Source organism: Pinus tabuliformis, chromosome 2_1 (genome assembly GCF_031772625.1).
Source record: "Pinus tabuliformis cultivar Carrire ecotype Pingquan chromosome 2_1, CPIR1, whole genome shotgun sequence".
In the NCBI taxonomy this organism is placed as follows: domain Eukaryota; kingdom Viridiplantae; phylum Streptophyta; class Pinopsida; order Pinales; family Pinaceae; genus Pinus; species Pinus tabuliformis.
The window spans coordinates 42,340,386-42,367,602 of record NC_142299.1 but is presented as its reverse complement, the minus strand read 5'-3'; the positions used below and the strand labels follow the sequence as shown (position 1 = coordinate 42,367,602).

At 37.2% G+C, this 27,217-nt stretch overlaps 1 protein-coding gene across 5 annotated transcripts in view; it reads left to right on the top strand.

Annotated features, from left to right (window-relative positions):
* The window catches only part of LOC149198683 (zinc finger CCCH domain-containing protein 64-like), a 258,943-nt gene that overhangs the window by 11,557 nt on the left and 220,169 nt on the right, over window positions 1-27,217 (top strand). For all 5 annotated transcript variants that reach the window (XM_089402116.1, XM_089402115.1, XM_089402114.1 and 2 more), the window contains exon 2: window positions 23,090-23,363. In XM_089402116.1, coding sequence (XP_089258242.1) covers window positions 23,090-23,363 — 274 coding nt within the window. The remainder of the gene's footprint in view (window positions 1-23,089; window positions 23,364-27,217) is intronic.

The window sequence follows — 27,217 nt, the reverse complement described above, 5'->3', positions numbered from 1 at the left end:
AGCACACATTGCCATCCTCAATGATTGCATCTTTCTTAGCCAATTTCAAACCTGTGTTTTTCCTTGGCAAAATCGCGCACATTTAGAAACTAACTAGACTGCATTATGGAGTAAATCCATGACAGATTCATACAACTCACAAAGATCTTTGCCGGAGCCCACCAGGGTTTACTTCACGTCATTGCACATTTCCTTTGCAATAATAGAGATAATATTCTTGGTTCTAAACTGACCATTTTTTCCTACTTTTCTTTTGATCTAGCCAAGGCTCAACCATCTAATTCCCTGCAGATATTTTTTTGCCTGTCCTAACCGATGGTGAAAATCTTCGTCCTCATGATAATAGCACTATTTTGGACACTACTTTCAAAGTCGTCATTTCAGCAACTGTATAATATTGCTGAAACCAGGGTTGTGGGGGAGCGCCTCCCCCCCTCCCTCTCGCTTTCGCTCCCAATTTGCGCTTCGAGCAGGAGCAGCTCCAGAGCGTGCTCCCTAAAAAAAAGCTCCCTGCCTTTTCCGGAGCGTTTAGCCTTTTTTGCAATTTTTTTTTTTTGCATTAATGTTCCAAATGCAATTTGTTTTCAAAGAAACAAATAAGTTTTGAGTGGGGTAGCTTAATGATCAAGCCTATGGCCCTACTAGTATTGATAGGCAATTCTTGGTAATGTTTAAGAATTAAAGTAAAAGTGACATTCTCCTTAATCTTCATATTCATCCTTTTACTTGAATTTTTAACATTACCATGAAATGAATCATGATGTTTGAGAGTGGTTCCGACCTCATTGGATTTCATATGGAGAAAGTAGAATTTTAGATTTCATTCAAAATCCAGCAGACTTATCAGTTTTTCAGGATTTCAGGATTGGGGGATTGCAATGTTTCCATTGAATTTTGTTATGTATTAGGGTATGGAACTTGTATTTAATCAAGAACACTAATCCCTCTATGTACCTTGATGTTAGTGACATTGGTTGTTGAACTCCTCTATCATGACCCTCCTAAAAATGTACGCATCACTCAAACAAAATCTTGACTTGACATGCTATGCTTTTTCTATCTTATGTTAATGCTTAGAGGGTGATATTAATGACAAAGATCCCTATACAGATACAGAGGTAATGACAAAGATACCTCTGGATATTAATGCTTAGAGGGTGATATTAATGACAAAGATCCTGATTTTCCAACAAGACTAAAAAATTAGACATTTCTCGTGGTGGCAAGAGGCCCAAGCATAAGCAATAGATAATAGATTTACTTGTCTTTTCTAGTTTCTAGTAGTTTTTATAACTATTGACTCTTTCATATTTATTATGATATTTTTTAAAACAATATATGACAATTTAAGTTTGAAGTTGGCAATTATAACTCATTAGTAATGAATTATGAATATGATGCTTCATGAAAGTTGAAAGTTGTTTCATTTCATTTCATGTTAGATATTATTTGTTGTAATGGTTACACTTAGCTTACAAGTACAACTTTGGCGATCAATGATGATAAATGATATATATGAATTTTGAAAGCTTGAAACTTTAAGAATGATGAATCATGACACTCAATATGTTGTATGTTACTAACTTGTGGACGTGGTTGATGAAGATTATAAGTTATAACTTCTAGATGATTGTTGTTATATGGTTCAATCTATGTTTTTTATATCTAATTCATCATTCTACATGTTTTGTTGACATATATGTATCAAAATATAAAAATATAAAATACATATATATTATATAAAAAACGCTCTGAGATTCACTCCCAAACCGGGAGCTTCTAAAAATGTTGCTCCCGCACCTGTTTTTACTCCCGCTCCCCACTTTCGCTCCTGCTCCCGCTCCCGCTCCCCGCTTTCACTCCCACTCCCAAGTAACACTGGCTAAAATATTTCCAAATTAAAAAGGCCGAGTTTGTCAACTTGGAGTTTGAATGTAGTTCCTTTACCTTACTTAATTTGGCAATTATTAATCTATAGATGCATTTTATCTCCATTGATGGAGGGTAATTATTAGATTTCGGTGACAATGCAATAATAACCAGTTTAGAAGACATACAAAATTTCCACTACAAATAATAAATGAGGTAACATTGCCTAAATGAGTTGGTATACTCCATGGACCCATGTATACGTTGGAAAAACAACAAATCTACAAACAGTATAAACTTGATATTTGATGGCCTTACTTCAACTCTTCAATTAGAATCCATAATTCTTATGAGGTTCTAATGAGACCAATTTCTAATTGACCTCATGTAGCTCTAACATTAGCATTAAAATCAGGTTTTAGCTAATATTAAGCCTTCTTATATAAATGGAGAACTAAGCATATTCATGTTTTTGAACTAGGTCTCTACAATCATTAATAAGGTCAATATCTGCCAATGTTTTGTCCTTGTTCTCTGTTCCATCGTATAAAGTTTGAATCCCCCGTAACCAATAACTTATCTCTAGCAAGAGGAAAGCTTAATAGAATTATGTCTTATTCAATTTAGAATTGTTGATTTTCTAGTGCTAATCTGACAAGCAAATTTTTCTGCAACTAATAATTACTTCCAATGATATATGATATTACTATAGCACATTCGACCCTGCTGGACATATATATATATAGAGTCAACTCAACCACTTTGGAGACCAATCAATCACTCATTATCATCATCTATTTCTGTTCCAAGATAAGAAGAAAAACCAGCGAAGTCAACAGAGAGAGGAGAGAAGCCAAAGGAGAGAGAAAATTCGGGTTTCTAGGTTGTTTTTGTTCACACATGCGAAGGTACTAGGGTAACTCTGTGAAAAATTACAGGTCTGAACTTCAGATCCGATATTTCTGATTTGACCAGATTTGAGAAGGTTTGACTAGTGTTGACTTTCATTGACTTTGACTTGGTTGGAGGAGACTCGGAGGAGGGTTGACTTGGGCCTTTGTGGTGGTCTTGGTCTTTGGTCTTGGATATCTCACTTTGATCTGATTCTATAAGAAGAGGATTTTTTGGGTTTTCCCTATTGTGGGGTTTTACCCTGGCTTGGAGCCTAATTTCTTGTGTCCTTTGTCCCTTTGTGATGTTCATGTTTTGTACATTTTTTGGTAATTGCTTGATGAAGAGAATATAAATTTAATAAGAAGCTGGCAAACATTCATAAGTAATTATTAAGTTAAGAAAAATCAATCCTAACTCTCTAGCACCTTGGTTTCTCAACAAGTATTAACCAGATACATCAAGGATTCGATCAATTCTTGATACAAAGAGGGATCCACCAAATTTGAGTTAGAGTCTCTCAGCTTCTTCAGATTGGTCACCATGGGAGTGGCCATGGAATTGCAGTGCATCCCAAACTTCTGAGGGATCGTAATAATATACTTCTCTTGGTTGGAGAAGACTCGGAGGAGGGTTGACTTGGGCCTTTGTGGTGGTCTTGGTCTTGGTCTTGGTCTTTGGTCTTGGATATCTCACTTTGATCTGATTCTATAAGAAGAGGATTTTTTGGGTTTTCCCTATTGTGTGGTTTTACCCTGGCTTGGAGCCTAATTTCTTGTGTCCTTTGTCTCTTTGTGATGTTTTGTACATTTTTGGGTAATTGCTTGATGAAGAGAATATAAATTTAATAAGAAGCTGACAAACATTCACAAGTAATTATTATGTTAAGAAAAATCAATCCTAACTCTCTAGCATCTTGGTTTCTCAATAGGGATTAACCAGATACATCAAGGATTCGATCAATTTTTGATACATAGAGGGATCCACCAAATCTGAGTTAGAGTCTCTCAGCTTCTTCAAATTGGTCACCATGGGAGTGGCCATGGAATTGCAGTGCATCCCAAACTTCGAGGGATCGTAATAGAAGCCAAGAATCATCAGGTATCCATCAATCTGAGAATACCAAGCCTGAGGTGCCTGCTTGAGTCCGTACAAAGCCTTCTTCAGTTTGGAGACTGGAGCAAATATCTCTTCATAGTCCTCTCCCTCCTTCTGGGAGAACCCTCTTGCCACGAATCTTGCTTTGTACTTCTCTATGTTGCCATCTACTGCATGCTTGATCTTGTAGATCCACTTGGAAGTAACCACTGACTTCCCTTCATGTCTCGACATAATTTCATACACATCATTTTTTATGATGAATTGATATTCCTCCATCATGGCATCCTTCCAAACTTGCAGGCCTGTTGCCTTTGAACTAGAAGCTCTTTCGATCATTTGGCATGGTTCTAGATCTCTATACAATTTCTCCCTCTTGAACACAAATCACTCTTGCTGAGTTTATGCTTGATCTTGGGAGAATCCTCTTGCCACAAACTTTGCTTCATTCTTCCTGATGCTTCCATCTGCTGCCAGAACCATTGCCTTGGCAACCTTCACAATGTACTTGCAAACCTCATTAGGAGGCCATGGAAGAAACGATTATAACCAACCAAAATATACAAAGACAAGATGCTGACCAAAAATTAAGGTATAATAATCAAAGAAGAAAGATATGAAGTACTTATCTTTTGATTTTAGGATTGTAGGGAATTGTCAACTCCCTCTTGATCTTTGCCTTCTTGTAGAAATCACTGAAATCCATCTGCAATCTCATCAAGCTAGAAATGCTCATCCTCATCGTCAACTACTCTTTATTGGATCTCTTCATGCTATCAAGGAGATTACACAAGCTCAAATCTAAGGCATTCAACAGTCTTTAAATATTTGCTAAAGTTTCTTCTTATTTCAAGAGAAATTCCCTGTCTAATACTTTTGGTGAACTTCCAAGATACTCAATACAACACTGGCCAAGATGATAGGTCTGAAACGTTGAGAAATCTAGGGCAGCTAGATTAGGGACGATTTATTTTTTCTTTGATAACTGCTTGTGATGTTCTTTACTTCAACTTGTAATATTTATAATTAGCTTCTTCTTCTCTTGATTATTATAGTGTTCTTATCATCAAACAACTACCAAAACATGAAGATCAATAGAACAAAATGGACACAAGATGTAGGCTGCTAGCCAGGGCCAAAACCTCTCCTAGAGAGGAAAACCCACAAGTAATTCTTCTCTTCTTATAGAATCTTCAAATGATGAATTCCAAGACCCTTAAACCCTATACCAAGACCCCTCCAAGACCAAGTCAACTTTTCTTTAGATGAGCTCCTTTTCCACAAAAGTCAACACTAGTCAAACAACTTCAAAAACTTCAAATTTTGGCCCTTTTGTAGTAGCTGCAACTTCACTCGTGTGAGTGATAGAGGCTAAATTAGCCTTCTCTCTTCTTTGCTTGGCTTGATCTCCTTTCCTTAGGTATTCGCCCTTAAAACTTGATCTTGTAGCCACAAAATTTCGACTTCTTGATGGAGAACTTCAATATGATCTTGTAACTGCAAAAACCCTCGCCGCAACTCGCACGTGTGAGAGAAATTGACTCAAAAACTTTGGATTTGTTGTCTTAACCATTTTCTTGCTCTTTGGTTGCTTATATATTTCTTCCTCTTGTGATCAAACTTGCTTGGATGCCCACAATCAAATGAGGTCGAATGCTTCTTATATATAGGCTTCCAAGGAGTGCGAATTTCCCTTAATGAGGCCGAATTCATTTTTTGCAAGCCGACTTGGTCTTGGAGGGACTTTTGACACAATTTGACTAAAATAAATTCTTTTGACTTGTTGCAAGATGCCCAATGGGGTCTATTACAAATGACAATGACTCTTTTAACTCTTAGACTCTATGACAAAACGTTAGAAGCACACAATGGGTGCTAGACCTACAGATAAATTGACCTAGAGCATGAAACCCATGCTATAAAATAATAATAATAAATTTTCTCTCTTTTACATCAAATACATAAAATCAAGAATACATAGGATATTATGAAGACTGAACCTATTTAAAAATTTCAACACTGCCTCTTAACTAGGGAGGTATTCATAACACATAGAAGGTACATGGACATTCTCATACTAAAGAATTTCTCATAAGAAGAGTTAGATTGGTAAGCCATCTCATAATCTATCTTTTTAGGTTATATCAGTGCATCTCATCATATTAACCAACATTGTCATATAGCAAGGCCTTGACTAATAGCTCTATCTCTCCACTAGATTAGAGCACAATGCTGGGGAGACAATGGTTTATAAACACCTTCATCATTGTCTCTCAAGGCACATACCCCATCCAAATGTTCACAAGGTATGTCCTTTTAGGACCATTCTTGTCTTGGATTTACACATCCTTAATGAATCTCCTCTTTGACTACTCTTGCCTATTGGATGCCCTACCTCATCCTCAAATAGTATTGGTATAAGTCTTAGATACTTACCTAATCCTCCATTCTTTCTTCATGATATGACGACAAGAATGATGTGTCTGTCTCTCCCTCTCAACTAGGGAGGATCTGCTTATTCCTTCATATGAAAGGAATATACCCAAGCTCCCTGTTAACTAGGGACTTGTTTTCAACAACAACTATCTATTCTTTCATGGAGATCATGGTACTATCAATTGCTTGTAGGGCTCCTCTTTCTGCATCATTAGGTCATGAACAAACTTCAACTTCTACATTGTGGAGCCATCTTCTTCCATAATTTTTTCATTGGGATTCGACCATCTTCTACATCACTTCCCTTCAACGAAACATAGTGTTGAACCAATTAATGCTAGACATGTTATCCTTCGGAAAGTGACCATCTTTGTCATCATCTGGCTATCCTTCATATTGATACCTCTTCCAATTCATGTTCTTCTTAGGATCATCCATCCAAATTTACGTGTACTAGATGTAGGTGAAATTCTACAATCTTCTGTTGGTAGCCCCGTTCCAATCCAATTAGATGCTTTCATAAATCAAAAGTGAACATCAAAAATAGAATTACCTCTTCATGAAGGCCTTTCGTCATGAAATCTGCAATATCGACATCTTTTTCTTTACTAATCCATCTCCAAGGGTTCCATTACTGAGGTTATCCTTCTTCATCGTACTCATTAGGGTCTTCATAACTTTTTCACATACTCCTTTCTTCAACATCTTTATACATAGTTCCTTCTTATTAGAAACCTTATGGCCCACCTCCTTATATTCTACAGGAGGTCTTCATAACTTCTTCATGGAGATGTCATAGCCAATCCTTTTAATATCAAATGTTGATTAAGTAGCTGTAGACACATCTTCACGAACTCTTCTTTTACCTTCTTCATATACTGCTTCCTCGGGAACTTCTCTATATATAACTCTTCTTACATAGAGACAATTGTTGTCCACCACCTCATATGAGGTCATATGATGTTGATTCTATCATGTTTATAATGTAGAAGAGTTCAAGGCATATTGATTTATGCCTTTATGTGTCATTCATAAGGAAGAGTTCCTTCTTCTTCAACCATGCTCATGAGATAGAGTATTCCAACCATTCCATCTGCAACTAAGTGATGACATGACTCTATCTATTAAAAAATTACCAAATACATGCATACCTTTTTCCTTTATGTGGTCATCTAGAATTCCTTTAGCAGCTTCCTTTCCCTTGCTCGAAGATGGAAAAATACTTCAACTAAATTATAATGCTTTAGCTTTCTGTCACCATACCTTCATCCTTCTAAATTGTGGATCCCACACTAGGTGGAATGTTGACTGTAACACTTGCTTCTTCCAAGTAGAGGTGAACATTTTTAACAAAGATTCAGGTGGAGGATCTTGATGATCCTTATTCTACAATGCATCTTATCATAACTGTAATGCTTTTATCATGACTGTTGACTTGATAGTAAACTTAAAGTATGAGAGACCTTTAATAGTGAGGTCTTTCACTTCTTCCTTCTTTGTTTTCTTCTCTTCCGATTCTTCTACTTCTTCGGTCACATGGGCGCACACTTCTTTCTTTCCTTTTCTTGTTGCCCTTCTTGAGTTTAGGACAATTGCTCTTGAAATGCCCATATTCATTACGTTCATAACATTGAATCTTATACATGTCAATCTTCTTTTGAAATTTCTTTCGAGGCTCAACTTTTCCTAATTTTCCTTTCTTCCTTGTCATAACAACAAATGTTTGTGTTTGCTCATTTGATCCAACGTCATTCTTTGCTTTTAATTTGGATTCTTCAATCTTACATAATGCCCATAGATCACTGAATGGTGTAGCTTCCTTCTTTCCATAGATGCTTGATACAAAGTTGCCCCATTCATCTGGTAGTGCATTGAGTACACAAGTGGTCATCTCTGGATCTGACATTGTTTCTCCTAGCTCTTGTAGTTGATCTCTAATTTGAGATACCTTCATGAGATATGAAGCTATCCCTTCTTCCTTTGATACTTTCATCTTGTATAATTCATTTCTTAAAGATATTATTTCCCCAGTTGTACTTACAGAGTACAACTCTACCAGCTTGTCATAGATCTCTTTTGATGTCTTCAATTTTGCTACAAAGGGAATGAGAGAATCCTTGATAGATTCAATGAGGATTCTTTGAGCTGTTATTTTTCCTTTCATATACTTTGACAATGCTTGAGATTGTTCTTGAGGAGGCTTTGTGATGGAGCCCTTGACATACTCAAAAACTTCATTTTCTATGAGAATCAAATCTATTCTCTTCTTCCATGCAAGGTAGTTTGATGTACCAACAAGTTTATTGTTCTCCTTGCAGAAAGTAGTCATTTGATTTGTAGGATGAGACATAAATATAAAGTACTTACTTGACCAATGAAGATGTCTCCTTGAAGATGATGCCTTCCACTAGAGTGTGAGATTTAGAATGAGGGAGGGATGATCTTCCTTCTTCAAAATGACAATGCTTCTTCTTCACAATGAGGAGATATGTTTTTCTTCCTTCAAAAATTCTTGAGGTCTGCTCTTTTCTTCAATATGAGGAAGATTACTTTGATTTCTTTGATGATGATGAAGTGCTTCTACTTGCTTCCTTTGGATGATGATGGAGGCTTCCCAAGAGGCTTCAAATGTGTAGAGTCCTTCTTTCTTTGAGATGGAAGTAGGGTCTTTGAGGTCTTCTTTTATTCTTCCAAGAGTTCTTCCTTTAAGATGATAAGGTCTTTGTGATGTGATGACTAGATCTCCTTGATGTGCTTCTTCTTATATTCAACCCTTATGTATCCTTTTTCAATTTGAATGATCTCCAAGCTGCCTTTCCTTGTTACCCTAGCTTTGATACCATGCTGAGAAATCTAGGGCAGCTAGATTAGGGATGATTTATCTTTTCTCTGATAACTGCTTGTGATGTTCTTTACTTCAACTTGTAATATTTATAATTAACTTCTTCATCTTTTGATTATTATAGTGTTCTTATCATCAAACAACTACCAAAACATGAAGATCAATAGAACAAAATGGACATGAGATGTAGGCTACTAGCTAGGGCCAAAACCTCTCCTAGAGAGGAAAATATTACAAGTAATTCTTCGCTTCTTATAGAATCTTTAAATGACGAATTCCAAGACCCTTAAACCCTAGACCAAGACCCCTCAAAACCAAGTCAACTTTTCTTTAGATGAGCTCCTTTTCCACAAAAGTCAACACTAGTCAAACAACTTCAAAAACTTTAGATTTCGACATCTACTTCAGATTTTCGGCTACTGCTTCAGGTCTGCAACTTTTCGACCCTTCTGTAGTCGTTGCAACTTCGCACGTGTGAATGATAGAGGCTAAATTAGGCCTTCTCACTCCTTTACTTGGCTTGATCTTCTTTCCTTAGGTATTCGACCTTAAAACTTGATCTTCTAGCCCCAAAATTTCGACTTCTTGATGGAGAACTTCAATATGATATTGTAACTGAAGAAACCCTAGTTGCAACTCGCATGTGTGAGAGAAATTGACCCAAAAACTTTGGATTTGTTGTCTTAACCTTTTTCTTGATCTTTGCTTGCTTATAGATTTCTTCTTCTTGTGATCAAACTTGCTTGGATGCCCTCTCTCAAATGAGGTCGAATGCTTCTTATATATAGGCTTCTTAGGGTGTGAATTGCCCTTAATGACGCTGACTTCATTTTTTGCAGGCTGACTTGTTCTCTTGCAGGCCGACTTAGTCTTGGAGGGACTTTTGACACAATTTGACCCAAATAAATTCTTTTGACTTGTTACAAGATGCCGAATGGGGTCTATTACAAATGATAATGACTCTTTTTACTCTTAGATTCTATGACAAAACCTTAGAAGCACACAGTGGGTGCTTGACCTACAAATAAATTGACCTAGGGCATGAAACCCATGCTATAAAATATTAATAATAATTTTTCTTTCTCCTTTACATCAAATACATAAAATCAAGAATACATTGGATATTATGAAGACCGAACCTAGTTACAAATTTCAATATGAAACATCATGAATCTTTTGCTTCCGAATTCAATTCATGAAGCTAGTGGAGTTGGTCTGTATCCCTAAACTTTCAATCATCAATATGCCCTAACAGGCCTGCATAAACCATGAAACTTGAAACAAGTGTGTCTAATGTCCATGTAGCTATTATGCCATCATAAAGAAGTGGAATAACCTTAACATATGTGCATGAATATCAATTGAACTCCCCAGAGTGGTGTTATGTAGGTTGCACCTAGGAGATTGTGTCAATATAGATGGGACAATTTCTCAAAGCCATAAGCAAATGCGTAGAACATAACCAAGTGTCCAAAACCACAAGTGGAAAAGAATGTGCCATAGAGTCCCCATGCCTCTGCATATGTGATGAAATTGTCAACAAGGTGATCGTCCTATTCCATCATGTTATCAGTCAATCAAGGAATGCTCCATCTCGGCCAAACTACCAATATCCACTATGGTATTCCAGTCCAAGCAAATGTATCAAGATCAATGATCCAATATAGCCTTTGTAAGGCTTGTACTCTGCCTCTTTATTGACTAGCACTATTTCTTTTGACTTGCAGGACTAGAATTTTAGACTTGACTTTGAACTTTGGCACTTCAATTTTGATCGAATGTAGATTCTTAAGAAACTAGTGTTGAAAGATGTAACTAGTTTCGGTCTTCATAATTTTGCCTCTGTGTATTTTATGTAAAAAAACAAAAACAAAAATAAAGAGAAAGAGAAAAAATATTTTTCAAGCATGGGATTCATGCTCAAAAGAATTTATTATTATTATTATTATTAGATAAGCATGTTCGTCATGCTTTTAGGTTTTGTTGAGTCAAAGAGTCAAAGTACTATTTGGACCTCTTGAAAAGAAAAAAGAACGAGAATTTTTATTATGTAATTTTAGGTCAAAAACCTCTCTAGATGACAAGTCAGCCTTGCCCTAGTAGACATCTCTGTTCGCACCCCTCTCGATAGTATAAATAAAAGATGATATGAGCTCATTTGGACACACACTTGGATGGATTTTGGTCCAGAATTTCACAGAAAAAGAGATGAAGTGGAGGGACGAAGTCTAAAATGGAAGTAGAGTTTCTTCTTGAGATGGAATATGTGAAAGCTCTGCCTTGGTACTTCTCTTGTTGCTGATATCTTGAGGATGAATTGCTTGAGAAAAATTGAAGGTTTGACTTGGCATCTAGAGGTGGAAGTTCCTCTGTGGTCATGGGTCTTGGATGTCTCACTTTGATATGATTTATAAGAAGATATTTTTACGGGGTTTTCCCCTAGGAGAGGGGTTTTGCCCTCGCTGAGAGCCTATATTCTGTGATCTTCATGTTTTGCATTTGATAATTATTTGATGAAGAAGAACATAATTAATTTAAAAGATGCCAACATAATTCACAAATAATTATCAACGAAAGAGAAATCTAATAATTATTGGAAGCCTCCCGATTTCTCAACATGGTATCAGACCTAAGGTCTAGAATAGGAGGCTAAAGATCACATTATTGTTGGCATATGATATATTTTTGAAGGATCTCTCTGTATTGGACGAATTCTTGCAAAACTTCTATAGATTGAACAAAGTCTTGGATCTCTTGTGGATACAATGTTTCTGTGGAAAGAGGCTCGCACTTGTAGATAATTGTATTGACTCGTATCATATTGGTTCTATGATTGGTTCAAAGATCTTATGAAGTGGATTGCATTTTTCCTTGATCACACCTCTGTGATTTTCGCTCTTGTTTTATGGCACAATATATATTACACTACGTAATTTGTATCTAAAAACAGAGGTCCGCATTTGGCAGTAAGTCACATGACACAAAAGTTGACTTTTTGTAACTCGCATTCTTTGAAGACATCTACTTTAGTTCGATGATATTCTCTGGCGTAGTTTCCATTTCTGGGAAGTCTAACATGACTTGAATGACATCTCTTTTAGCTCGCTTATGGTTATGGCTTGATCATATTTCTTGTGGTTAGATGTATATCTGTATCTCTCCGACTCCCACTACGTGTTAACCTATAATGGCTCGGTTTGTGGAAAGCTTGTGGCTTGTACAAAGACTGCACAGTTTTGGACTTGGCATTGGAATCAATGGTTTGTCTATATATATATATATATCATATGACTCATCACGTTGTTGTTGTGGGACATGATAGAAATCGAGAAATAGTAGCAATTTATGACAAGTTCGGTAATTCGTTGATGACTCACACTCTGGCACTGCGACATCATTTTCATGGCATATATCACATAAAAATTCTTTATGACACGTATGACAAACTTCCCATATGACACTCTAATGAGATGATTCACTTCATAAAGCTTGCGTATACTCCCTCGCACTCCGTGGAAGCATTATCATATAAGATTCACATTTTATATGACATCGCACAATGACATTGGATCTCGTATCATTAGAGATGGCTCGTATATATATTATGAAAACACATGGCTTATGAAGCTTGATATTCTGAGGTCGATCTTCTATGATCTATATTGTGACTCGGTGATTTGATTGTGGCTCAACGATATATCTTGTACCGCAATGGCTTACATACCCTCTACATTTGAAGACTTAGTTCTAATTATGAATAGTGGAAGTTGCAGACTTGGCAATAATCTCTTGTGGAAAATAAAAAGTATGACAATAAAGAATCATGCATAATGACTTATAATATATTTAATAGTAAGTCAAAGTTGTATATGGCAAAGGTCAATGACATGTACAATAATAATCTTCGAGTAAATTGGAGCTTGATAAATGATAGTAACATGATGGATCATTGATAAGATTGAGATATTTGGAAGAATTTTGAGTCACCTTGTTGTGACATAAGAAAGGAACAATAATCCTGAGAACCCCATGAAGAAACAAGGACTTTGTAACCAAAAGGACAAAAATATGGAGTACTCGTGTTGAAATATGATTGGCCCTTGACAATTAAAGAAGGATCTAATCCTTGCAAAGAAGAAGGCATGGTTAGAGGTATGTACAATCTATGTGCATTTCATGTTATGTGATCATTAGAAAGGGTCTATTAAGTAATTAGTTTTTTTGCAACTTATTTGCATAATAAGAATCCAAGGTTTGTAGATTTTACATTTTTGAAGGATTTTGGTATCTAGGGTTCGTAAACCCTAGATGGAACTTGGATTGGAAAACCCTAACCCTTATCACTTGTTCCCTCTTATGAAGCTCTAGCTCTTGATATCTAGGGTTTGCAGATATAATCTAAGATATGGTAAAACCCTAGCAAGGATTGATGTAAAAATGAAACCTAGGGTTTGAATGTCAAAACCCTAGGTGTAGAAGTTTCTGCTCAAAGTAAAAACCCTATTAAGGGTTAGGTCATTGGATATCTAGGGTTTGTAACCAAAATCCTAGATACACACTTTTTAAAGTCATTATATCCCTAGATTAATAAAATTAACATCATACTCTTGTATCTATATATTTTGTTCTTGGTTGTACTTGTTGACGAAAATTGTAGGTACATAAAGGAAGCAAGATAAGAAGGAAGATAATCAAAGCAATGATGAGCATGATGGACCTTGAAGGAATTGATACTAACAAAAGATCTTTCTTTTCTTGAAAAAGGAAACATATCTTTAATAGGTATAAGAAGCAATCTTAGGATGACAAGATGATTACATGAAAGCAAAGATATGCATATTTGAAGATATTCTACAAGAATCATGAATGAAGAATTAGTTATGAATGTGCTTGGTAAATCTTCCATGTGGTTGCATGATGAATAGCGATCAAGACTCTCTCACAGATTGCAAGAATATAACAATATTAATCGACATCAAGTATAGTCTCCGGAAGAAAAGAAGGGAGTTAACAATGACAACTCCAAGGAATATATTACAACTTGGTAATCAAGCTCGATCCTTGGGCACTCTTATGCATGAAGGAAGATTCGTGTGGAGATGGATCATAAGGATGTTGATGCTCTAATGAGAAGGTCATCATGATGAGGTAAATATTAATAGTTGTTGTTGGTTATCTGATTAACATATTGTTTTGCTACCTGGAAGGATATTGTAGGAATATATGAAGAATGTTGAGGCAAGCTCAACATATTTGGCAGCTATGATGTCAAGATGTGTTAAAAGGTAGCAGTGTGAGAAGACAACCTGAAGGTCAAGTTTGTACAATAACAAGGAGATAACTTTCATAAGGAAGCTATGATCAACTTGAAGTTTGAAGAGGATCAATATAATTCCTTCATTGATGATAACAAGACGAAAGTGATGTGCAAGATTGATGACCTGAACCTTGTCACAAGTGTTAGAGGATGACTCCATGATGTTCAAGAAGGTTGAAGTTCTCCGATGACATGATGATAAGAAAGAAGAAGCTCATGTAACTACTACTACCATGAGATCCATTGGAAGAAAAAATAGCGATGTTGAACAAATCTCCCTAGTTGAGAGAGCTTGGATATATTCCCTTTGTGTATATCCTCCCTGGTTAAGAGGGAGTAATGATGGATAAACTTCATGTGTCATTTACTAGGCTAGGACTAATAACTGTACTTTTAGTGAAGGCCATGAGGAAAGAATGGGGTTTGGAGGATTGGGTAAGCATCTAAGATTGGTACTCCTTAAGGATAGATGTTCCGAAAAGTTTGACCTTGGAGCATCGACCAAATCATGGTGACGAATTATTGTACCTTAGGTTGAATAACCCGTATGATAGTACTGTTAGGGTTAGTATCTTCGTAGGTAGCCTAGATGACACCTAGATTTTTGGTTGGGTTGGTACCTTGGCAGGTAGCCTAGATGGTATTGAGATCCCTGTTGGTGTCTTGGTAGATAGCCTAGACCTGGATCCTTGTTGAGTTGGTGTCTTGGTAGGTAGCCTAGATGACACCTAGATCCTTGTTGAGTTGGTGTCTTGGCAAGTAGCCTAGATGACACCTAGATCCTTGTTGAGTTGGTGTCTTGGCAGGTAGCCTAGATGACACCTGGATCCCTGTTGGGTTGGTACCTTGGCAGGTAGCCTAGATGGTACCTAGATCCCTTGATGGGTTGATACCTTGGCAGTTAGCCTAGATGGTATCGAGATCTCTAGCATTGTATATGCTGATTGTGATACTCTTCTTAGAACATTTCAACTTGAGGTCATCCTTGTACCATTTGTACAATTATGAATACCTCCCTAGTTAAGAGGGAGTGTTGAAAGATGTAACTAGTTTCGGTCTTCATAATTGTACCTCTATGTATTTTATGTAAAAAGCAAAAAGAAGAAAAAGAAAGAGAAAGAAAAAATATTTTCAAGCATGGGTTTCATGCTCAAAAGAATTTATTATTATTATTATTTATTAGATAAGCATGTTCTTCATGCTTCTAGGTTTTGTTGAGTCAAAGAGTCAAAGTCCTATTTGGACCTCTGGAAATAGAATTTTTAATATGTAATTTTGGGTCAAAAACCCCTCTAGATGCTAAGTTGGCCTACTTGACAAGTCTACCTTGCCCCAATGGACATGTTTGTTCGCACCCCTCTAAACAGTATAAATAGAAGATGATATGAGCTCATTTGGACACACACTTGGATGGATTTTGGGTTGAAATTTCACAGAAAAAGAGAGATGAAGTGGAGGGACGAAGTCTGAAATGGAAGAAGAGTTTCTTCTTGAGATGGAATATTTGAAAGTTTTGCCTTGGTACTTCTCTTGTTGCTGATATCTTGATGATGATTTTGTTGAGCAAAATGGAAGGTTTGACTTGGCATCTAGAGGTGGAAGTTCTTCTATGGTGATGGGTCTTGTATGTCTCACTTTGATCTGATTTAAGAAGAGATTTTTACTGTGCTTTCCCCTAGGAGAGGGGTTTTTCCCTGGCTGAGAGCCTATATTCTATGTTCTTTTGTTTCTGTGATCTTCATGTTTTGTATTTGATAATTATTTGATGAAGAAGAACATAATTAATTTAAAAGATGCCTACATAATTCTCAAATAATGATCAACGAAAGAGAAATCTAATAATTATTGGAAGCCTCCTAATTTTCTCAACAACAAGTCCTTTGGGAACCTGATCAGTCTTCAATTGGATAAGACTTGGCAAATTACTTCTTGTATCTTGAGTTTTATCAGCTTAGGTGAGGAAGCACAATATCTATTCATCATTTTGAAAAGCGTTGACAGTATTAGGAATAAAAGTGGAGACGATCTCTGCATAAAACTATTCATTGAGGTATCAAAACATGTCATGATTAGTATTCGGTTCCACAATTTTCAAATCACATGCTCAAGGCAGACTTTCTCAAGGTTACCAATTTGCTTTAGATCGACAATATATTTGGGTTCTCAATATATGCGTATCATGCCATCTTTGTAAGGTATTATCATGTAGGAGCCACATTTTATGAAACTTCTCACAGATCTAGAGTCGACATATAAGAATAGATAAACATGATCCCAATCTAAGAACTAAGAACTTGAGGCTTTTTCCTTAGCTCCCTCTAGTTCTAGACTAGCTTCCTCGTCTTCCATAGGGAAATAGTCAAGCTGTTGAATAACCTCTTCAAGACAGACTTTCCAAAACTTGGCTTCTTCAAGTCTCTTTAATGGCTGCTCTTTCACCTAGGCTTTGGTACCATGTTGATTTTCTAGTGCTAATTTGACAAGCACAATTTTCTGCAACTAATAATTACTTTCAATGATATATGATATTACGTTAGCATACTTTAGAACATCTTTAAGCAATTAAACTCAGAAAATTCAACAATATATGCTACGGAAACAATAGAGATCACAGTAGAATAGCCATCTATAGTAGACAACAAAATTTTGCCCTAGGAAATCCAAACCCAGGAGGAAACCCTACAATATTTTCTACTAGAAATTGTTTAGTTCAACATAAGTACAATCTGAGTTTTACAAATCAACCTTGGAGCTCGTAGGGCTAGACTGTGAAAATTCCTTGAAAAAGCAGCAATCGGAAATTTATTCTTATAACTGATTAATTATGCAATTTATTTTGTTATGACAAAATAACGAATAAATCACACTACAATTTCTTCACCATAAAAATAATGCGGAAAATAATAATTGTAAAAGAGAAAATAGAGCGCACACAATAAAATGACAGTTATTTTTGGACGATGTCCCCGAAAAAATCCATTTGAGAAAATCGGTGCAACAGATGAGGGTTTTATTATTATTATGCAACAGTGAATTTTCTGAGTACAATCTGGATGCCAAACTAGCAACTCTTAGCAAATAATTTGGCCAAAATTATTAATGGAAATTTTCCGTTCTCCACAAGCAATCCAACAACAATCTGGCCACTCGAACTTGGCTATCCAAGACCCCTATGTAGGCCCCTGTGTAGCCGGTAACTCACACTACCAGGATCTGCCTCTGATTAAGACGTCCTGCCTCTTGTTGCTACTGGAAGTGATTCTCTGCCACTTTGGAAAATTTTCCTGGCCTCCGACACCTGAATTGATCTCCTCCCTAGCCAAATCGAATTGCCCTTTGAAGTTGGCTGCGCAACCTCTAGTGGAATAACTCGACCTCTTGTTGCTGCCTCTCCGGAACTGGAATTCTCCTCCAGAATCTCTGCTACTACACTGCTGCTTCTGCTACGTCCCTTCTGGCTTGAACTTCTCTCCCTTGCTCGATCCCCATCAACGACTAAGATCATCTCAAACTCAATCGGTGTGAGTTTCTAGAGCATTACCGCCTTTCTCAATTAATTGGTGTTAATTAATCACTTTTCCTAAGTTAGACTTAGGAAATATTTAATTATTGATCAATTAACTTAATTAAGCTATCTCTAGGTGTTTTTTCCTGAATTTTTTTCTGGGTTCTGGAGATCCCGTGTTACATAGCGTCTCTGACCAAAGTTGAGACTAAAACAACTGTCTAATTCTACAAAAACTAACATAGACCAGACTTCATATTAACACTCTGTAACCCTACGTCACTGAACAACAACCCTTAATCTCCTTCGCTAGTTTCTTCCAAGGTCTAAAACACTTCAACCTTGCCTTCCAAGCCTTTGAGGGCTCTCGACTCCTCTCCTCAGCTTGTGGCCCTGACAGATTCGCAATTGCGGCCCTGACAGATCCTTTTGTGCTTGGTTTTGAGGCCTTTTCGACCCTTATGCAACAACCTGAGGCCTCTTGGTCTCTTCCCTAGGGCTTCGTGTAATGACCCATCTACAATTACAAACAGAATGTGATTATTAGCATACACATGAGGCATGCATATGATAGCTACATATGCATGCATCGCATGCACTGTACTAGTATCCATATTAAATTATGAAGAATTTCCAAGCATAGGATAAAAGATGCAGTTATTGAAAATACTAAATAAATACCTAACTCGCAAGAACATATTGAATACATTAAAGTAGGTATTTATGTGTGTGTCGTCATCATAATAGGTAACCATAGAATATTATTCAAAATAAAAGATTAATGCTATATACTATACAAATTAAAATTGAAATATAATTTATACAAAATAAAATGAAAAGACAATTATAAATAAAAGAAATTACCATTTAAAAAAGGATACTATGTATGGTATACAATGAAAGTAAGTATGTTATACAAAATTAAATAAGTGTATTAGGTAAAGCAAAAAGAAAATATAATGTGTTATATCTTATCTAACCCAAACCAAATAATGAAGGCACACTACACCATTAGTATTTAAGGAGGGCGGCTGATATTATACACTCATGTTTCAAAAATGAGGTTGTAAACCTGTCATCCTAGGATGGACCACCACCTCTAATCATAAATACCTTATCCTCCTGACAAGGCCAACGAGAGATTGACCGATAGGCAACCGACTGAGATGGGGGAGGAATCGATGGAGAGGTGGTGGGTTCGGGGAGAGGAGCTTCGGGGGAAATATAAGGAGAAAAGGAGACGAAGAAGGGGGAGCGAGGAGGATAGGAAGGTTACACAATTGTGGAGCGAGCCTGCAAATTTGGGGAGTTTGAGCAATTGTTCTTGGGGTTTTGGGCACAGGGGCCAAAAGACCTTCATTTTGAAGTCTTCTGGATTTGGGAACTGGATAGATTGATCCCATATAGGCTGGGAGGAAAAGGGTCGGTTTGGTAGTAGGAGCGGGAGCAACAACATATTTGTAACACCTCCAAACGAAGTTTTTAGGTCAGTACTTGCAAATGATCTGTTAAAATTTAAGATTGTCTGGTTAATTCATAAATTTAGGGCAAAAAACTTCATTTATGGTTAAAATGCAAATTAGGGCTTGTTTTAGATTGTCAAATTTGAATTGTTAATTTCTGTTCTTCTGGTAAAATTATAAAATTAGGGTTCAACTCTCTTCCAAGAACAAAACAGAACTTGACCCTTAAACAAACTTTCACACAACAAACAAAAGGATACTTCAACAACCTTTCTTCTTCCTGTAATACACATACAAGCAACTCGGCCTCTTCTTCTAGATTAGAAATCACAAAACATATTTTTCTTTGATGCTACTCATCCTTCCTTAGAGATCTGCAGATCTCTTCTTAGCTTGTTGTTCTCACAAGATGTGATGTGCGTGAGAAATGAGAAGGGCCAATGCCCTTTTATACTGATCTTAGGGTGCCCATGGGGCATGTCTCCTAGGCTGGGCCGACTTGAAAAAATAAATAAATTTAATTTCCTTTGAATTATTTTATGAGCCGACTTGAGTAGCTGGGGAATACATCCTGCAACTACCCAAAAATCAACAAGAATCTTGATGAATGGTATCCTTAGCTCGAATATCACTTAATTTAGGGAAATTTTTAACTAACATGGCAATAAAATACCAAACATTTTAGGCACCAGAGCAACGCCTGCAATCAAAGTGATAAATACCTCCAGATGGAGATAGACCTCTTCCAGTTTTTTGTTCTAACAATAGCTTTCAAAGGCATGCCTATTTTTATGCTATAACTAATACAAAGTGTATGCTTTTGCATTAGTGCTTCTCATAGCGTTATTTTATTTTATTTTTTAAATTGTTTTTACATATAGTTGGAATACAAACTAGAAATCAAGTTGTAAGCTGACATACATTCTTCTAAGTTCTGGTCAATAAATAGTCAAGATTTGTGCAGTTTTAGGAATCATAGATACATGAAATCAATGTTTGTTAATTTTGGCAACTAGGGCCAAACTTCACCTTGGACAACTCATATGAGGCAACTGATATTTTTATTGGATTCCTCTCTCCGAGAGGTGTAGGATTGATCTAAAGATCATCCCATTCTAACATGTACAAATGGAATTATGAATTTATTTTGATTATGGACAAATTGTCAAGGTCGGCCAACAAACTCATGTAGGCTCAGAAGCCCAACAGTCACGTCTATTCATCCTCAACATTTGCATATAAATACAAGGTGCCTCCTCCTCATTTGGACACTTCATTCACTCACACATCTCTCTCTTCTTGATTGGGTACGGATTTCTGAGGCTTCTCTCTCTCCACACGTGCGAAGAAAGGACTGTACTTTTTCTGTCCCTGCGTTGACCGAAAATTGCAGAAGGCTGTTTTGACCAGTGTTGACCATCTTTGACTGCGGTTTTGTGTGGGGTATTTCTGTTTGGGCAGGCTGCAGTTCTGGGCACGAAATCCGAGGCTGTTTGACCTTTGTTTGACCAATGTTGACTGTGCTAGGGCTTGCTGCTGCATTGACTTTCATTGACCAGGTTTGACTGGATATTTTCGGACTGTTTTTGGGCTGATTTGACTTGCTGTTGGAGGCCGAGTTGACCGAGTTTGACCGAGCTGTTTTAGAGGTCAAAATCTGCCCTGTTGACCAGTGTTGACTTTCTGGTTAGGGCTTTCTGTTTCTGCTGTTTGACTGATCAGATTTCACTGTGATTGGGCAAGTGAATATTGTATATTGTACTCTCTCTCTCTGCTGAACTTTTGAAGAATTATAAGAAGAATTGATCAAGGGTTTCCCCACATTGGGGTTTGTCCCTGGCTAGTGCCATATCTTGTGTCCTCTTGTCTTCTACTGTTTTATTTATGTTCTATCTGCATTTACTGTCATGTTAATGTGATTGCTAATCTGGAAATTGATATTGGGCTAATAAGAAAATTGATGTATGTTGCTCTTAAGCATAGAACATACCATTTTTATCCTAAAATTAACAATGTTGCACTAAGTGGGTGTGTTTTTGGGAAGTGAAGTGTTCGAAGCATCATTATCCAAAAAGTCTCGGAAACGAAGCATCCTAGAAGCGTCTATTACATATAATATTTTGCATTTATATTCTTAATTTACCATATATATATTGCATTTATTTAAAAAAAAAGTTAAAACATCCAAAATATATGCAAATATGCATAACTGTACATAAATCAAGATAATAATTGCATCCATAGTATATTAATGATTAATTATTCGAGCATCAACCATCTAGATTCCGGCAATTATAAATAAACATCAAAATTTCAAGCATATCTCCAGAAGTAGAAATTATTAAATTTTAAGCATATAATAGAAAGTAGACCATTAAAACATTGAAATAGCTTATCTAGAAACTGTTAACATGGCCAATTACTATTGTTTACAGAATAGGCCATCTACACATTGAAGTAGGAAGATTGAAAAGTCCAATTTTAAAAAACTAAAGTCTAATCTATCAGCTATAGGCTATGACAAATAAAGTAGTGATTCTAGTGAATCTATCTACTATTCTCTCCTCCTTACTCCACCACGACTGCTGCATCTGTCATGGGCCTCCACTTGGAGGTAGTTAAGTAGATTGTGGCCATGGAACTAAAGATAAAGCCCCTGGTGTTGCTGCTGAAGTCTTGGACATGGGGACCATGGCATTGGATGGAGGTGGCATCTCAACGCAATCATCATCATCTTGGATAAGAGCATCCTTCGGTTGCTTTAAAAACAACACTCCATCCTCCAAATTATCATTCTCTGGATTCTTGTCCCAAACCATCAAGTCTTTATTTGTTTTTCCTTCTTTGCTCTCTCCTCCAACCTCTCACAAATCTGCCCTAAAAAACTTCCTATCTCCTTTGCTTTGTTGTCCTCTCTTCTCCAAGCTCAAGCAAATGAGATGAAAGAATGAGGAAAAGAGAAGGAGAAGAGGCCTTTTAACCTCACCCTCACTCTCCCCTCATCCCTAAACCGACCCTAGATCCCATGCAAGCTCAAAGTTAAAAGATATATATAAAAAAGGAAATTTAAGTCCTTAGAACCACACATGAAGCATTATGGAACTGTGGTGGAATTGTGTACGAAACTGTGGTTCCATGTGCAGCACTGCGTATGGAACCATCACAGTTCCAGAGTGGCAGGGACTGTGTCAACTTCAAGGAACCGTGGTTCCAAATTTCTCGGCTGTGGACCACTAGCTGCTTCAGCAACAGTTCCATACAGTGCGTGGTTCTGGCTTTTGGACCATGGGGGTGGAGTGTGGGTAGGGGGAGGGGGCAGTTCCTGCAACACTGCATGAACTACATGCCTCTAAAATCAATATTGAATCTTGGTCAAAACTTAAAAGGCTGTTATTTTTTTGTTTTTGAGAATTGAAGATTAGTTGGTTTGAGAATTGGAAGATTTAGTCTATGAGTTTAGTATGTACATTCATAGAGATCAGATTGACAGATCAAAATTGTTCTTTTACATTATTCTCATGGCTTTTCATGTTCTATATATGATTGCATGTGTTTGCAACGGGTAAACAAGGCTAGTGAATATCAGATCGACAGATATGGAATTGTTGTTTCATGCTTGTACTGTTTGCTTTTCATGTTGTATATATGATGGTATGTGGATGCAACAGGTAAACAAGGCCAATGGTCCCTTTGATGCTCTGCTATGTGTTGGACAATTCTTTCCGAACAATATTGATGGATTGGATGAGATGAAGCATTACATAGAGGGTCATAAGGAATTTCCTTTACCAACCTATTTTATAGGGGATTTTGGAGAGGGAGTTGGTTCGATATTGTCGGCAGCTAAATTAAAATCTGCCAATGAAGGGTTTAAAATGGAAGGCATTCCAGTTTGCAAGAATCTCTATTGGCTTAAAGGGAGTGGCAGGTTTATTCTTCATGGTATGGACTTGTACTTTTACATGTTTGTTCATTTTGCTATTGAAACATTTCATTCTATAATACTTCTGTAGCAAAGTTTTTACAAGTGAAATTATTATGTAGGATGTGGGCCAATCTATAAACTACATGGCACGTGTCAAGGCTTCATGGCCCACAAAACATAATGTTTATGTAATGTATGCCTGATGTCTGCTTATTTTGAATAACATTTTCCACAGTACATCCCATTATGTCATGCTTATTGTTATACATTCTGTGTTTGTGACCTATGTCACAAGGTTCGTCGAACTTTAACCTTGAAGTTCGAATTTTGGCGAACCTTAAATTTTTTTTGAGGTTCGGAGAGCCTCATCGAACCTCATAGCCATTGACAAGTCCATAGATCAAAACTCATAACCTCATGTCACAACTCAAGCTTGTAAATTATCCTTGCAGTTTCCATGTCCGTGATAACATTTTTGATGTTCACTGATGTTGATTTCTTACTATTTTATCCTATAATTCATTATATATATATATATATATATATATATATATATATATGAACCTAATGGCGAACCTCATCTGAACCTCATCAAAAAATTTGAACCCAAACTGAACCTAATCATTGCCGAATCCGAACCTAATCATTGCCAAATCCGAACTCGAACCCGAACCATGTGATATTGTTTATGACTTCTATTACAAATTCAAAAATTCCTTTTCACGTTGGAGGTTTTCCAGATCTAGGACCTGTGAACTTCAGCCCTAACATTAATTTAGAGCAGCAAATCATAGACAATATTTCATCTCACTTCAGCCCAACATACTGGGTAACCCATGAGATCAAATACGAAACATATGCAAACAAGTTTCAGCCCTCAAGCATAAACCAGATCTAAAATCACTTTAATTACTGCAGATTTACAGCAGTAAATCTATTCTATTGTTTTCAATTTGTTTGTCAAGTCATTTAACAATTTTAACCCTTAAATATGTCAAATCAGCATGAATAATAAGCACTTGAAATTACCTAATCAAAAAGACAATGAAAGCGGAAAATTAAGTCTGCAATTACACAAGTATTGGACAATTGGAAACTTTAATATATATTTATATGCATAAAGTACATGAACATACCACTGCTTTATCAGAAAGCTGGTACAATCTTTCAAGCTGTCAAAAACCCTGGCTAGGGAAACCATGAAAACCCTAGCCACCACCTAAGATCTCCAACCAGCAAGTATCAACATTGTCAAGTCTCAACAAGAAGCTTGTATCACACAATCTGTCAGACTAGCATGGTTGTCTTCCTTAGGGTTTGCAAACGCTAGCCATGTCGCATCACAAAAGTAAATGGCAAGACAACTCTAGTGGTAGCCTCCAAATCTACATGTCCATCCTAGTGTTTGAATCCTCGAACTCTAGGCCTTCCACCCTTATATCATCACAATCTCCAAGATCTCCTTGGATCATGAAGAGTACAAGAAGTCCATGATCTTGCCCTAGCTTTACATCTTAAGAGAACAAGGCTCCAAAATCATGCAAGGCATTGGCTCCATTGTCTATCTTGTACTAAGATAAGAACCCTAGTGCTACAAAAAGAGCCATAAAAACTGTCATCATCTTCAACATCATGTTTCTCTAGGGTTTACATGTATAGCACACACTCAAGTCATCACAAGAGCAAACCCTAGCATCGAACAAGAGAAAACCCTATCATCACACAAAAGCAATATTTCCAAGAATATCCAAGATGTCTGTCTTCCCCTTTATCTTCTCCAATGGTGTCCTTATGAACCCCAATGTCTAGCTCCTTGTGTTTCCTCATGAACTCTAGCATTTAGCTCCTAGGATTTCCTCATGAACCCTAATGTCTCCAAAACAAGTATAAAGAAGAGTACAATTGTTAAAATTGGCAACTAGGGCCAAAGTCCATGTGGGTCTACTTATTTATGGCAGCTGATATTTTTCTTGGATTCCTCTCGTCGAGAGGTGTAGGATTGATCTAAAGATCATCCAATTCCGACATGTACTCATGGAGATATGAATTTATTTGTGTTATGGGACAATTCGTCAAGGTCAGCCAACAACCAAATTACCCCCACTTGTCCTCCACATTTTAGTATAAATAGAGGTGGCCTTCAAGTCACTTTGACACACACTCTTGTGATCTCTCTTCATTTTGTTTTGGGTTTGATGAAGAAGAGATCTAGAGGGAGTGCTCTAGGATATACGCTGGCCTAATGATGCCCTAATCCGCTGTGAAGGGAAGAAGCCTAATGATGCCCTAATGCTGCCATGAAGCACCCTAGCCGTGGAAGAAAAAGGGTCTTCTTGAAGATCCTATGCTGCCCTAATTTTCAGTCAATGAAGCAAGTCCTTAACGCAGTCTTGGAGGAGTCTTGCAAGCAGTGATGGAAGAATTTAGTACGCTGTCATGGAAGGATGCCTTGGAATCTAATACACTGCCCTAGAGGATGCCCTAGACTCTAACGTAGTCATGGAAGAAGCCCTAACACTGTCAGGGAAGCAGGCTTCCATATCACAGCAAGCAAGTGACTTAGTGACCTAAACGCATGACTAACACTGCTGTTCTTAAGTGACCTAATCGCTGTCCTGAAGGAGTCATAACCGCAGAGAAAGAAGTCACCTAGAACACAGTCAATGAGGGTTTCAGAGGCAGCAAAAGCATGTATTCGCTGTAAAGAGGGGGCCTTGACAAGCCCTAACCGCAGTCTAATCAAGTGTTACAAGCTGGTGCCCTAGATACAGTCAAGGAAGAGATGTATACACAGTCCATGGAGGGATCTAAGCCGCAGTCCTCAAGGGCTATCAAGGAGCCCTAACGCAACCTTCTAATCTGCTGTTCAATGATGCCCTAATCCACATTTAGTAAAGATCCTAATCTGCTGTTATACATGGTTCAGACAAAGCCCTAAATACTGTTGATGAAGGTCCTTATACTCAGCCTGAAGTAGCCACTATCCGCAGTCCTAAAGAAGCACTCATTGACAACTACGTTCATAGCGAAGGTGGCTGTAAGCATTAAGATACATGCTTGCTGTAGGTAACTATGTGATGAAGGGAGCTGGTATGATCATGCTCTAAGGTTTGATAAGCCACAACTTTACTATAAAGGAAAGGGTTGAAGTCTGCTCCTTGGTGTTGATGATTTTACTTCAGAATTGCTATGTGCTAGGCCATAGGCCATAGCATCATAACAAGGGTTTATGAAGAGCTGATCCATTGAGATTAGTGCCCTCATCAGATCAACTTCATAGCACAGTGAGTTGCAACATAGTGGATTAGTGCAGCATGATGATATGCAACATAGTGGATTAGTGCAGCATGATGAGATGCAACATGGTGATAGATGCAACATGATGGATGCAGCGTGTTGGTTGTAGCATGGTGATGGGTGCAGTATGGTGATGAAATCACCTTGAAAGAATGTTTGCCTTCACCCAAGTTTGGAACTGCAGTCCATGCCCTCAGATCTGCAACCTCTTTATGTCATCTTCATGGCGAAGATCTCTGCTCTTATTTTGACAAGTCAAAATGTTGACATTTGTTGTATATGTACTATCTCTCTCCCTCTGCTGAACTATTGAAGAACATAAGAAGAATTGATCAAGGGTTTCCCCACATTGGGGTTTGTCCCTGGCTGGCGCCACATCTTGTGTCCTCTTGTCTTGGCTTGTCTTCTGCGATTTATGTTTATGTTCTATCTGCATTTTACCATCATGCTAAATGTGATTGCTAATCTGGAATGATATGAAGCTAATATGGAAGATTGAAGTAAATTTGCTCTCAGCATAGAACATGTCTAAAATTAACAACAATGATAACAAACAAATACACGATCTGTCTTC